The 14,995-nt window shown below is 33.8% G+C and overlaps 1 protein-coding gene across 1 annotated transcript in view; it reads right to left on the reverse strand.

The window, feature by feature from the left end:
• LOC142223212 (uncharacterized) overlaps window positions 1-14,995 on the reverse strand; it is a 284,670-nt gene that overhangs the window by 27,577 nt on the left and 242,098 nt on the right. Inside the window, exon 4 of the mRNA XM_075293064.1 lies at window positions 946-1,090. Coding sequence (XP_075149179.1) covers window positions 946-1,090 — 145 coding nt within the window. The remainder of the gene's footprint in view (window positions 1-945; window positions 1,091-14,995) is intronic.

The following is a 14,995-nucleotide window of genomic DNA, read 5'->3' on the forward strand; positions in this document are numbered from 1 at the left end:
CATCAAAATCGGTTAATAATTGCGACCGGAATCCTGTGAACAACAAATACATGTACAGACGGACGGACGGACGGACACCAAGCGCTAGATCGACTCAGGTGGTGATTCTGAGTCGATCGGTATATATTTTATGGGGTCTAAAGTCAATATTTCTGGTAGGCACATTTTTTGGCCGATCAAACGTATTATACCCTGACCACTATGTGGTTTAGGGTATAAAAATGGTATAAAACATATAGTAGAGGATATAAGAGTGAAATGAGTATGAGTATGAGAGTAAGATGAGTATGAGACCCACTATGACTATTACTGACGTTTTTGATAGTAAATCTCGTTATTTATTCGGTTTCATAATTACAGTTTACTATATTTAATTTTTTGAATTGTGGCCTTATAATCCACATATATTAGCCAACGTTCTTCAATATTTTTGTTATATATTTCATTTATGATTTGGTGAACAAATGTATAAATTATAAAATGTTCGATTCGTATAAACTCTTCCTTTATACCAATGAAATATTTTTTTGATACAATTACGAAATAATTAATTGAATCAATTAATGTTTAAATCGAAATTTATTTAATTACGAAAATTATTGTATCAATCAAAACTTGAAATGGAAATTAAAAATACACTTGATTAAATATTTAATTGATTTTTTCGGCACTTTCAATTTTTAAATTTGTTTAATTAAAAATTTAGTTGATTTCGATCTCAAAACTCAACTAATTGTTTATTTATTTATTGATAATTATTTTACTTTCAGATGAAAAAATTCTTTTGATCTCATAAGAGTTTCAACTTCAATCAAAATTTAAATGGAAAATATTTTGGAGATATTTTTCTGTGTATCTGGCCCCACAAATTTTTATGTTTGTTTTGTAAATGTACCCAAATAAGTTATAAGCAATACGTTTTTTGGTAATATACCAAGGACTCACCTAAAACTTCTTTCAGATATATCCTGTAATTCGTTGTCGATAAGTTTCAATGTTTTCAGTCTTAATCCCTGGAACGTCTCATCATCGACACTCTGCAGGTGGGTGTTGGACATTTCAATATAACGCACCGAACTGTGAATAAATTCTGTAAGTGAAGGGAAAAGTAAGAAAATCATCATTGAATGTGAATTTATGTATCTGTATGTGTTTTTGGAATCTTTGTCGGTGAAATGATACTAAAAATTATTAAAATATCAGCTTGAATGGTTTAAAGGACTACCTTCTTGCAGGCAGGCCAATTTCATGGGTTGCTTCTCCATATATATTCCCTTTTGGGATATGTTGTTATAGTCGTTTTGCTTTTATGTAAATTTTTGTGTCAATTTTTGGTTATAGCACAACAAAAAAGAGGGAAATTTGTACGAAAGATAAAAATCTACCAATTTTGGCATCCCCATACAAGTAAGCCAATGGCATTCTCAATATAAAATAGGAATACCAGGACATAGATTTGTAGATGAAATGCCAGGCGGATGGCGGCAAAACGAAAACCCATAATGTTACTTTTCCTCAAAATTTAATTTAACAGAAAAATATGCAAATATTTACTTAACAATCACCAACAACATTTCAACATCTTTCACAAAATATTCCCTTGAGCCCACACCAAGGCTCGTGTTTTATCTGATGATCTGGTATGCGTTGGTGTCCCAAACGACAATTTAAAAAAGGGTAAAGTTAAAAAAATAACCAAGAATTTGATGAAAAAATATTTTGTGTATTTTTATATGTTGTCTATAAAAATCAAGTGTGAAAATCGGGATTATGATGAAATGGTACAGAATACGAGGCTCTATTAGCAAGGTGGGGTCAGAGAAAGGATACATGAAATAGCTATGAGAAATCGGTTATAGTTTTACGACTAAAAAATGATCAAAACAGGAATGGGTTGTATATTGGTCTGTACTTTTTCACCAATGCTGGAAGGAGGTCTCTTCACATTGAGCTAGCTATTTTCCTCTCAGAGAGAGCTTTCTAGCGAATAGAGAAATAAATTACCACGATTCCGTCGTTACGATTGTTTCCGTTGTTAGCTAAGCAAGGATTGGGCAAAACCTGTTTCCTGTGGCATGTTATAGAAATGGTTTTTGCGAGCCTTATTAAACAAAGACATTTCCCTGTTTCCCCCGTTAAAAAGAAGCCCATATCCGCTGAGTTAGATCGCATGTTAAAGTTACGAGTCCTTGAAGAAACTAACAGTACATAGTCGCATCATTACACCGTCATGCTTTTTGGGCAGCGGAATGCCCCAAAACAACGTCCAGGCTTTGGAAAAATTTATTTCCTCGGCTCCCAAATCGGAACCTATTAATAGTTTCAGATACATTTGAAAGGCAAGTGGAGATTGTAAAATTGGTTGCGCAAAGGATTCAGGAAGCTGTCACTATATATATCCTATAGACATAGTGAAAAACTAAACGAAATGAAATCGAATAGTAATGAAAGTCTAAATTCGGGCGGGCCGACTATATTATACCAATCACCACTACGTATACCAAAATTTTTGATACCATCTTAACACCTACAAATTTGTTAGGAGCTATATAAAGGTTTATATTCCTATATACAAATATTTAAATATGAACCGATTTGGACAAAATTTTTTAAACTTTCACAAAGTGTCTTCACTCAAAATCAATTTAGGTAAACTTGAATCATTTTTGCGAGTTTTCGACTTAACAGTGACGATTTTACAAGGAACATGTGGGTATTTTGGCCATATTTGCTAAAACCGGGAGAATATATATACACTGAAAAACATATTTACATGAAATTAGAGTTTCGCAACCTAAATTTAAGGATGCGAAATTTACAAAATATTAAGGACAAATTTCGTTAAAACAAAGAAAATTTTAATTAAAATAAAGTTTATAATCTTTGTTTCAAAAATTTTTTTCATTAAATTTAGGACACAAAATTTTGTAAATTTGCGTACCTCCGTTAAAGTCGCATGTCTTTGTACTAAGGCTAATTTTCTCTAAAGTAAAGAAACACATTTTTGATTTAAAGAAATTGTCATTAAATTAACTGAAATATTGAAACTTTAGATTTAAGATAAAAACGCTTCAAATATAGGCTAAGACTTATTTTGAGGATTTAGTATCTTTTTTTTTTAATTTTTTTGGAATTAAGAAAAGTTTGTTTAAGTTGAAGTATCCGTTATAATTTGGATTTTCAAACTGGCATTTGTTTGTACGTGAGTACCTTTATTAATAGACCGCGAAAAGAGAATGAAAATTTGATAAATGAGATCTGTAGCCTAATTTTAATTTTATTGTTCCTAGATTTAAAGCCAGATGGGTCGCTAAAAAATTCTTTATTTTAAAGAAGCCGTATCTTTGGCTCGGAATCAATACCAAAATCCTTAAGGGAAGGTCAAAATCTTCGGATCCAAGTAAACTTTTTTTTGAGTGTATGGGGGCTTTATCTAATTCTGAACCGATTGTGATAAAATTTGGCACACATTGCTAAAATTTTAATTGACCTCTCAGTGCAAAACTTCAAAATTTTCGAAATGAAACTTTGGCGTCCGTGGTCATATGAATCTAAATCGGGCCAATATATATGAGAGTTATATCTAAATCTAAATCGATTTTGACCAAATTTGGCACGTGTAGCAAGGATGTTAGTCCTGCTCTGTGTGCAAATCTTCAAGTAAATCGGAGTGAAATTTTGATCTCTGGGGCCATATAAGTGCGTATCAGACAAAAGATATATATGGCAGCTATATCTAAATGTGAACCAATTTCAACTAAATTTCGCATGTATAATAAAAATGTTATTTCCATTCCCTGTGCCCAATTAGAAGTAAATCGGAAGGATTTTGATCTACGGTGGTCATATGACTGTAAATCGGACGACAGATATAAATGGAAGCTATATCCAAATCTGAACCGATTTCAGTCAAATGCGGTATGCATATTTATAATGTTAGTTCTACTCCCTATGAAAAATTTATGTAACTCGGGGTAAAACTTTGGCCTCTGGGACCATAGGAGAGTAAATCAGTCGAAAGCTATATATGTAAGCTATATCTAAATCTGAACCGATTTCAACCAAATTCGGTACGCATATTTATATTGTTAATTATACACCCTGTGCAAAATTTCACGTAACTCGGAGTAAACGTTTGGCTTCGGGCGCCATAGGAGTGTAAATCGGGCGAAAGCTATATATGTAAGCTATATCTAAATCTGAACCGATTTCAACCAAATTCGGTACGCATATTTATAATGTTTATTATACACCCTGTGCAAAATTTCACGTAACTCGGAGTAAAAGTTTGGCTTCGGGCGCCATAGGAGTGTAAATCGGTCGAAAGCTATATATGGGAGCTATATCTGAATCTGAACCGATTTGACTGATATTCTGAAAAATTTGCGAGACTCACAAAATATTCGACTTACGAGATTGGAAGAGGATCGGTTGATAAATACGTCAATTATGACCAGTTCGGTTATAAATATATAAGGTAGCTATATCTAAATATGACCCAAAATCAATAGGGATCGTCTTTGAGCCGAAAAAGGACCCTATGCCAAATTTAAGAACGATCGGACTTAAACTCCAAGCTGGACTTTGCACACAAAAATACATCAACAGACAGACAGACGGACATCGTTAAATCGACTCAGAATTTAATTCTAAGCCGATCGGTATACTAAAAGTTGGGTCTACGACTATTCTTTCGCGGCGTTACATACAAATGCACAAACTTATTATACCCTCTAGGGAGCCACCTTGGTGCAATGGGTAGCATCCCCGCCTTGCATACACAAGGTCGTGGGTTCCACTCCTGCTTTGACCGAACACCAAAAAGTTTTTCAGCGGTGGATTATCCCACCTCAGTAATGCTGGTGACATTTCTGAGGGTTTCAAAGCTTCTCTAAGTGGTTTCACTGCAATGTGGAACGCCGTTCGGACTCGGCTATAAAAAGGAGGTCCCTTGTCATTGAGCTTAACATGGAATCGGGCAGCACTCAGTGATAAGAGAGAAGTTCACCAATGTGGTGTCGCAATGGACTGAGTAGTCTAAGTGAGCCTGATACATCGGGCTGCCACCTAACCTAACATATTATACCCTAAACCTTAGTAGTGGTGAAGGGTATAAAAAGATTCAGGATTTTTTTATAATTTTTCCTCACTCCCTCGTTTCTCTTTCTAGAACATATAAAGTGAACAACACATAAAGCAACCAGCGTCCCATAAGTTGTTGATGCAAATATGTGACCAGAAAGACTGGTGGAGTTTTAAATGAATTTCGGTATTAAACCCACATACATACGCGCAACCAGATGCTATGGCATGCTCTTTGTTTACTATTGACACGCCATACTTCACGTAACAAATTACGCTGTTGCGGCTCCACTTCGCTCTTTTTGCAAGAAGAGATAACAGCTATGACGACAACGCCAGATGAATCGTCATTCAGTTGTTTGTGTTAAACCCTACATAAGGCTCTCAAGGCAAATTAAGCATGGTAGGGTATGATGGTAAAACAACATTTTAATTTTTAAAGTAAGTTGGTGTAAAATATCAAACTGAATGAGTAAGGAGTCATATACACATTCATTGAAATCTCTAGGTACACTCTAAGAAAAATGTATACTTGGATAGTCGCACAATATCAACACACTTATAACATTTTGCACTTCAGCTAGCAATGAATATTCTAGTGGTGAAATTTTTTGCCCATATATGTTTGTGAAAATAACATAGTTGTGAAATAACATTGATGCGCTAAAAGTTTCAAGTATCATAGAATAACTCTAAGAAAATGTTTCCCAAAACAAACCATAAATGCCACATTTTGAGGTTTTTCAGAGGATCTTCTCCTGGCGTTATATATGCGTTCGTTGGAAAAACCCCCTTAGTTTGTTAGTGGAATTTTGCCAGTATTTTGTTATTGGTACGTGAAACTTTTTCTTGTTTCAGTATTACCTTGAGCATCAGTGCCGATGCTTTACGAGGAAACTTGTTGAGAATGTTCCATTTACATTTTATGTAGATTTTAGTCTGTATGGTTTTTTGTTTTCTTCACTCGTTTAGAACGTGGGAGCTATGCGTATGCATATTAGAAGGTATTCATGAAGGCTGAGGATTATTTGCATAGCTGAAGTATTTTTGTTTTAGATTTTTTGTTTGTTTTATTTTTGAAGTTACATTTATCAAAACGAAAGGGTAAAGTGAAACACAACACCTTATACACGCACACACACCTACATACACACATACAATGAATGATAGCTTTTGAACTATTTTGCTAAAATTTCTTTAAACTTGTGGTTTTGATTTTCTAAAGAGCTTTCACTTTGAAGTTGCATTGATATGCCAGAAACAGTAAACATAAAAATCGTTTATTTTTACCATGAAGTATTTCATTTGTATTCGAAATGATTGACAGTTTTTTGGGTTGTTAGTCTTTGAAAGTCTGCTTTTATAAACAATAGCCACAAAGGAATTTAAATTCCAAGGGGATTGGATTTTTTGTAAGTTCTATGGCTTTATGCAAACTAAACTTTTATGAAATATGAACTTAGTCCAAATATTTTGCTTTTTGACAAATTAAACTAAATTTTTAAAGGATTGTTGCTAGTTATTGGTTTTTGTTAGAAGAATTAATTAATTCATTCTATGATGTAGAAACAAGAATATACGGCCGTAAGTTCGGCCAGTCCGAAGCTTATGTACCCTCCACCATGGATTGCGTAGAAACTTCTACTGAAGACTGTCATCCACAATCGAATTACTTGGGTTGCGGTAACACTTGCCGATGGCAAGGTATCTTAAAACTTCTTAACACCGTCTTCTAAATTGCAAGGTAGTCCATACGTGGTATATATTATACTAAAAAGACCGATTAAATACGTATATAATTAAGTTTAAAATTTTGACAAAATACAATTTTGACAACATTTTCTATAGAAATAAAATTTGGATAAAATTGTGTATAGAAATAAAATTTTGACAAAATTTTCTATAGCAATAAAATTTTGACAAAATTTTCTATACAAATAACATTTTGACAATGTTTTCTATAAAAATAAAATTTTGGTAGATTATTTTTGGCTCGAGTGGCAACCATGATTATGAACCGATATGGACCAATTTTTGTGTGATTGGGGATCGTCTATATATAACTATAGACCGATATGGACCAATTTTGGCATGGTTATTAGCGGTCTTATATTAACACCACGTTGCAAATTTCAACCGGATCGGATGAATTTTGCTGCTCTAAGGGGCTCCGGAGATCAAATCTGGGGAACGGTTTATATGGGGGCTATATATAATTATGGACCGATACACCCTCACAAAAAATCGCTTCTGTAACATATACTCCCAAACATATTTTGCTTCAAGCATATACATTTTTGGGTATTGCCCAAACATTTATATGTTTGATCTCTTCCAATATATAATATGTTTGAAAGCATATTGGTCTAAACAATATATGTTTGGGTAGTCTAAGTTCCAAACATTTTGTATTTTTGCATCCAAATTCAATAACGTTGTCTTCCAAAAAACAATATGTTATTATGTGAACATATAATATGTTTGGAAGCATTTTGCACCCAAAAATATCATATGCTTAAAAAAAATCTCCCAAACAATATTGTGCTCATAATTTTATTTATTTATTTATATATTTACAATCATAATGAATTATGAAAATAAACAGGTAATATAGGTGCTAACAACATAGGTTTTCGACCTGAATGCTCAAAATTTTGTTTCTGCCTAATTGTATATTCCCTCACATCTTTCTCACTTCCACAAGATTTTTTAGTTCTTAGCATATTTTTCTGTAATACAGACATTGTAGAAGTAATTATTTAATTTTATGATTTTTTTTATTTTAATTTTACCTTTTGCCGGACGGGGATTCGAACAGCGGATCACACAGTTTGTAAGGATCAAAGAAGTAGCTGATCAATTGCCCAAGGGAAAATAAAATGTTAATTTTGGAATAACAAGCAACCACCACCAACTTAATTCAATATCGCTCCCTGTTAAATAGCGCTCCAAGCTACTAAACACATATATGTTTATAGGCTATTTCTAAATTTATATATGTTTGCATCCAAGCATATTATATTTACAAACATTTTATGTCCCAAACATAATATGTTCTAACATATTAACATATATGTCCCAAACATGTTATGCTAGTTTATGAACATTATATGCTTGCACTCAAAAATATTGCGTTTAAAAATTTGTGTTCCAAACATATAATGTTTATAGCCAAACATATGAAAAACAGCCTTTTTCATCCGTGTAGGGACCAATTCTTGCGTGTTTGTTGGAGACCACATTCTAACACCACGTTCCAAATTACAACCGGATCGGATGAATTTTGCTCCTCCAAGAGGCTCCGGAGGACAAATCTGGGGATCGATTTATATGGGGGCTATATATAATTATGGACCGATGTGGGCCCATTTTTGAATGGTTGTTAGAGACAATATACTAATACCATGGACCAAATTTCAATCGGATCGGATGACTTTTGCTCCTCTAAGAGGCTCCGGAGGTCAAATATGGGGATCGGCTCATATGGGGGCTATATATAATTATGGACCGATGTGGACCCATTTTTGAATGGTTGTTAGAGACAATATACTAATACCACGGACCAAATTTCAATCGGATCGGATGACTTTTGCTCCTCTAAGAGACTTCGGAGGTCAAATCTGGGGAGCGGTTTATATGGGGGCTATATATAATTATGGGCCAATTTTGGCATGGTCATTAGAGAACATATACCAACACCATGTACCAAATTTCAGCCGGATCGGATGAAATTTGGTTCTCTTAGAGGCTCCGCAAGCCAAATCGGGGGATCGGTTTATATGGGGGCTATATGTAATTATGGACCGATATGGACCAATTTTTGCATGGTTGTTAGAGACCATATACTAACACCATGTACCAAATTTCAGCCGGATCGGATGAAATTTGCTTCTCCTAGAGCAATCGCAAGCCAAATTTGGGGGTCCGTTTATTTGGGGGCTAGACGTAAAAGTGGACCGATATGAGCCCATTTTCAATACCATCCGACCTAAATCAATAACAACTACTTGTGCCAAGTTTCAAGTCGATAGCTTGTTTCGTTCGGAAGTTAGCGTGATTTCAACAGACGGACGGACATGCTCAGATCGACTCAGAATTTCACCGCGACCCAGAATATATATACTTTATGGGGTCTTAGAGCAATATTTCGATGTGTTACAAACGGAATGACAAAGTTAATATACCCCCATCCTATGGTGGAGGGTATAAAAATATTATTTTAATCTTTTGTGTTTAGTTTGATTATATATATTTGTTGCTTAACTTTAAGGGGGCTTATATGTAATGTAAGATATACAACGCTATATATTTTTAATTTTATTGTTCAAAAGCAAACAATGAAAAGCAAACATAAAATTTAATAATCAGTTTAAATTCGAACAAGAATTGGGCGCCTTTGGCAGAAATTATGGCCGAAAAAGCTATCACATGCTGCACTAAATTGGCTCTGCGGGATTTTGGCCTATTCCCGGTTAAGGGCCGCCACTTTGGATGTTTTTAATAACCACCTTACTGTCTAAAGTGCCTCAAGCGCAAACGTTCAACGTATTGAGGTCCACAGATTGGAGGCCATTGTGCTGTAGAAATGAAGCCAGCAACCTATTTTTTAAGCGATGTTCCTTCCCAGAGCTTCAATACTGTTTTTAGGACAATTTAAAAATATTCGCTATTTATATTGACCCGCGGTCGATAAATACATGCAGAGAAGGAATATGATCACCACAACCATGTTCCAAGAGCAAAATATTACTTTTTCACAGAAAACATGTAGCATGTTTTTCGAAACCATGTTATTTTCTCGGAAATTATGCATCTGATTTCGAAAAGCATGTTATGGTTGATGAGAAAAGAATATTTTTGCGACAAAAATGCTATATGGTCGCTGTGAAAAAGTAACATGGTGCTCCTGAAACTTGTTTAAGGTGATTATATTCCTTCTCTGGGTGTACGACCGGAGCTATATGGTCGCTGTGAAAAAGTTACATGGTGCTCTTGAAACATGTTTGAGGTGATTATATTCCTTCTCTGGGTGTACGACCGGAGGGGTCGACACCATTACCATTGGAGGCGCTTGAATTCTGGTGGCCAATCGAAATTGTAAATTTTCAGCTCTTTTCTTTGGCAAGTAAACCCGATAATTTTGCTTTAAAAAAAAATTGAAAATAGCTTCTAATCGGAGAAAAGCAAATTTGGAAATTTACCACTTTCGTATAAGCGAATCAACTCCTACACTCTTCCCAGATTAAATTTTTGTTGTGCATCCAAAAAATTCTCATTCACTTTCGAGATTTGATCCAAATCGACGTTCTTACACTATTTGAAATTTCAAACCAATTTTGTTAATTTTGCATCCGTTCTCGCAATATCTTCACTTCACGAGCATGTTTTCTACTACTCGGGCGTAGATTTCGATGAAATCTTGCCTTCAGTTTTGATTAATTTTTGGCGTTGTTATCTGTTTTGGGTCCACTGTTTGGTAACGGTAAGGATCATTGTTTCTAGAAACAAAAGATCGATTCACATCTAAATGCCAAATATATAGAGAAATCACACTATCACACTTGAACTCCATCACGAATAACTTTATTTCTGAATGCATGGATCAAAATGTTTTTTTATGGAATAAATTTGTCAGATGTCAGACGATCCGCATAGCAATGATAGCAACTTGAAGTTGGTTGTAATACATATCAGCCACACTGTTCGGTGAAATAAATTATTAAAGAAAAGTAACCATGAACAAATGATCAATTTAGCGCGATAATTCCAACTTTATACAGGCTTTTATTTGGGAAATTGTTATTAATGGTTTAAAATACCTGCTTATGCCACAATACTTTTGTAATATCAAGACCAACGTAGAACAAATTAAATAATTTAGTGGTACATGGGAGTCCACTTTTCATTGGTTTCAATGTAAATGCAAAATTTTATTAATTTTCCATTTGCAACTAAATACTCTCCTACAATTGTAATTATCTGCAAACATTTTCTATTCCATTTAACTTTGCTATTTTCTTCTATATTTTGGCTTAAAGCAAGCAACATTTGCTTAGCAGTTAGCAATATTTTTAAAAATATTTGTATTAGAAAAGTTTCTGCATTATCTTCCCAATTACTCTTAACTATGGTGTGTCTTTGTTAAGTAATTCGATTTAATGTTTATGTTCCATATGCAAGCAGATATTTAAGAGGCAGCTAAGTGGTAATGCTCCCATTCCAAACCACGACAATTTTGGGTATGGCAGCCAATAAACGGGCAAAAAGAAGAACGAGAACACCATAAAGTTCACTGTCTGTTGCTGCATATGCATGGCAGTGGATAAAGTTTATAATTGCAAGCAATTGCACTAACAAAGGATAATCTCCTATCAAAGTTTTTCATTAAAAAAGACTTAACTAGAACTTTTAGTTTGAGTGCATTGAAAGCGCAGTATTAGCATGGAATCACAAGAGAGCGGAATGAAATAACAAATGATGCAAAAAAGCCTTCGATTTAAAAAAAGGAAAAATTTACAATATCCATAAAATACATCACAAAGCTTTGTTTGTCTTTGGTTAAAGTTTCTTTGTATTAGTTTGCTAGATGAACTAATTCTACTGTTTGGCAGATGCTGATTATTGGTAGTTTTTTTTTTTTTTTTTGGAAGATTTTATCCGCAATAAAAGATTGTGATACTGATAAAATCTACACGAATTAAAATGAAAAAAAAAAAAACAAACAACTCAAGAAATAAATAAACGTGGTATTTTTCAATTGTTTACCAATCAGGTGGATTCAGCCAGAAGCCTTTAAAAATAGATTTCCTGTTGCTGCATTGGTACAGTAACAAAATGAAATGAATATGGAGATAAGTGTTTTTGCAAGGGAAGAATTCATATATACACAGTCTCATACAAGTTTACATACCACTGACTTTGTTACCTCTTACCTAAACATGTTTCTTGTTGTCGTTTATAATCCACATCAAAAAAATCTTCTTGAAAATTAACAAATACTTTGTTTTTCAAATTAATTTACTAAAACCAATGGATATACATGCATATTTTCTAAAATTTTATTATTTAAAGAAAATATATATTCTTTAACCGTATGTAAACTTGGGTGAGACTGTGTACCTTTTCCTTTAGAGGTTAACATGTGGGGGCTAAACTGAAGATTATGGAAAAGTTAATTCCTCCAAATGGATCGTTAATCGCTTGTTAAAATATGAGGTTAACATGAAAACTAATGTGGAAATTAAAACTCCTATTCCAATAAGGAAGTGTCTGTTCGTTTCATTATTGCAGGTTTTCTCTGTGTATGGGAAAATTTCAGTTTCAACCAGCAATTCAAATATATGTCTTCCCAATGGAATTTTCGGAATACACAAAAAAAATATCACCAAATGATTTCCAATTAAAAAATTGACTGAAGTTGAAAATGTTTTCAATTAATAAATTAATTGATACAATTAACTTTTTAATCAAACTCCGAAGCGATGAAATTTTTTTTAAGTTTTAATTGAAAATTTATTTCAAACAATCAATACAACAACAGCCATTTTCATGTAGTTCCGTTAGGCTTCAACTGCAAGTTAACAGAAAATAAACTGCCAATATCTTCTGGTTAACTTTAACTGAAAAACGTTCAACGTCTTAACTGACATATGGAATATATAGGCAAGGTGACAGATAACAGGTTGGCTGATAAGCAATTCAAATATATGTCTTCCCAATGGAATTTTCGGAATACACAAAAAAAAATATCACCAAATGATTTCCAATTAAAAAATTGACTGAAGTTGAAAATGTTTTCAATTAATAAATTAATTGATACAATTAACTTTTTAATCAAACTCCGAAGCGATGAAATTTTTTGTAAGTTTTAATTGAAAATTTATTTCAAACAATCAATACAACAACAGCCATTTTCATGTAGTTCCGTTAGGCTTCAACTGCAAGTTAACAGAAAATAAACTGCCAATATCTTCTGGTTAACTTTAACTGAAAAACGTTCAACGTCTTAACTGACATATGGAATATATAGGCAAGGTGACAGATAACAGGTTGGCTGATAAGCAATTCAAATATATGTCTTCCCAATGGAATTTTCGGAATACACAAAAAAAAATATCACCAAATGATTTCCAATTAAAAAATTGACTGAAGTTGAAAATGTTTTCAATTAATAAATTAATTGATACAATTAACTTTTTAATCAAACTCCGAAGCGATGAAATTTTTTGTAAGTTTTAATTGAAAATTTATTTCAAACAATCAATACAACAACAGCCATTTTCATGTAGTTCCGTTAGGCTTCAACTGCAAGTTAACAGAAAATAAACTGCCAATATCTTCTGGTTAACTTTAACTGAAAAACGTTCAACGTCTTAACTGACATATGGAATATATAGGCAAGGTGACAGATAACAGGTTGGCTGATAAGCAATTCGAATATATGTCTTCCCAATGGAATTTTCGGAATACACAAAAAAAAAATATCACCAAATGATTTCCAATTAAAAAATTGACTGAAGTTGAAAATGTTTTCAATTAATAAATTAATTGATACAATTAACTTTTTAATCAAACTCCGAAGCGATGAAATTTTTTGTAAGTTTTAATTGAAAATTTATTTCAAACAATCAATACAACAACAGCCATTTTCATGTAGTTCCGTTAGGCTTCAACTGCAAGTTAACAGAAAATAAACTGCCAATATCTTCTGGTTAACTTTAACTGAAAAACGTTCAACGTCTTAACTGACATATGGAATATATAGGCAAGGTGACAGATAACAGGTTGGCTGATAAGCCCCCGGTCTAACAAAGAAAAACACATTGTTTTTGTCAAAATTCGTTTTTATTATTCAACATAGTTCCCTTCAAGAGCGATACAACGATTATAACGACCTTCCAATTTTTTGATACCATTTTGGTAGTACTCCTTCGATTTTTGCCTCAAAATAGGCCTCAGTTTCGGCGATCGCCTCTTCATTGCAGCCAAATTTTTTTCCCTGCGAGCATCCTGTTGAGGTCTGAGAACAAGAAAAAGTCGCTGGGGGTCAGATGTGGAGAATACGGTGGGTGGGAAAGCAATTCGAAGCCCAATTCATGAATTTTTGCCATTGTTCTCAATGATTTGTGGCACGGTGCGTTGTCTTGGTGGAACATCAATTTTTTCTTCTTCATATGGGACCGTTTTGCCGCGATTTCGACCTTCAAACGCTCCAATAACGCCATATAATAGTCACTATTAATGGTTTTTTCCTTCTCAAGATAATCGATAAAGTTTATTCCATGCGCAGCCCAAAAAACAGAGGCCATTACTTTGTCAACGGACTTTTGAGGCTTTCTACGGTTCACCGGTCGCTGTCCACTCAGCCGACTGTCGATTGGACTCAGTAGTGTAGTGATGGAGCCATGGAGCCATCAATTGTCACATATCGACGGAAAAACTCGGGTGTATTACTCGGGTGTATGAGCTCGCGCAGCACCCATTTTGCACAGAGCTTCCGCATATCCAAATATGGATGAATGATATGACCAACACGTTCCTTTGATATCTTTAAGGCCTCTGCGATCTCCACTTCAGATTACGGTCATTCAAAACCATTTTGTGGATTTTTTTAATGTTTTCGTCGGTAACCACCTCCTTCGGGCGTCCACTGCGTTCACCGTCCTAACGTAGCACTAACGGAGCTTCGTGAAAATAGGGTCGGTTAAGAAAGTAAATGAAAATAGCTACGTTTTTAATTAAAAAATTAATTGAGTTTTGCCATCAAAATCAATTAAATTTTTAATTAAATCAATTAAAACTTTAATTGAAATTTGGTAATGAAATGAATTAATATTGTAATCAGGTATTTTTTATGCCTAATTAAAACTATGATTGGTGCTATCATTTTCGTTATTGAAGACATTTCAATAAA

This window comes from Haematobia irritans, chromosome 2, assembly GCF_050003625.1.
Source record: "Haematobia irritans isolate KBUSLIRL chromosome 2, ASM5000362v1, whole genome shotgun sequence".
Taxonomy (NCBI): domain Eukaryota; kingdom Metazoa; phylum Arthropoda; class Insecta; order Diptera; family Muscidae; genus Haematobia; species Haematobia irritans.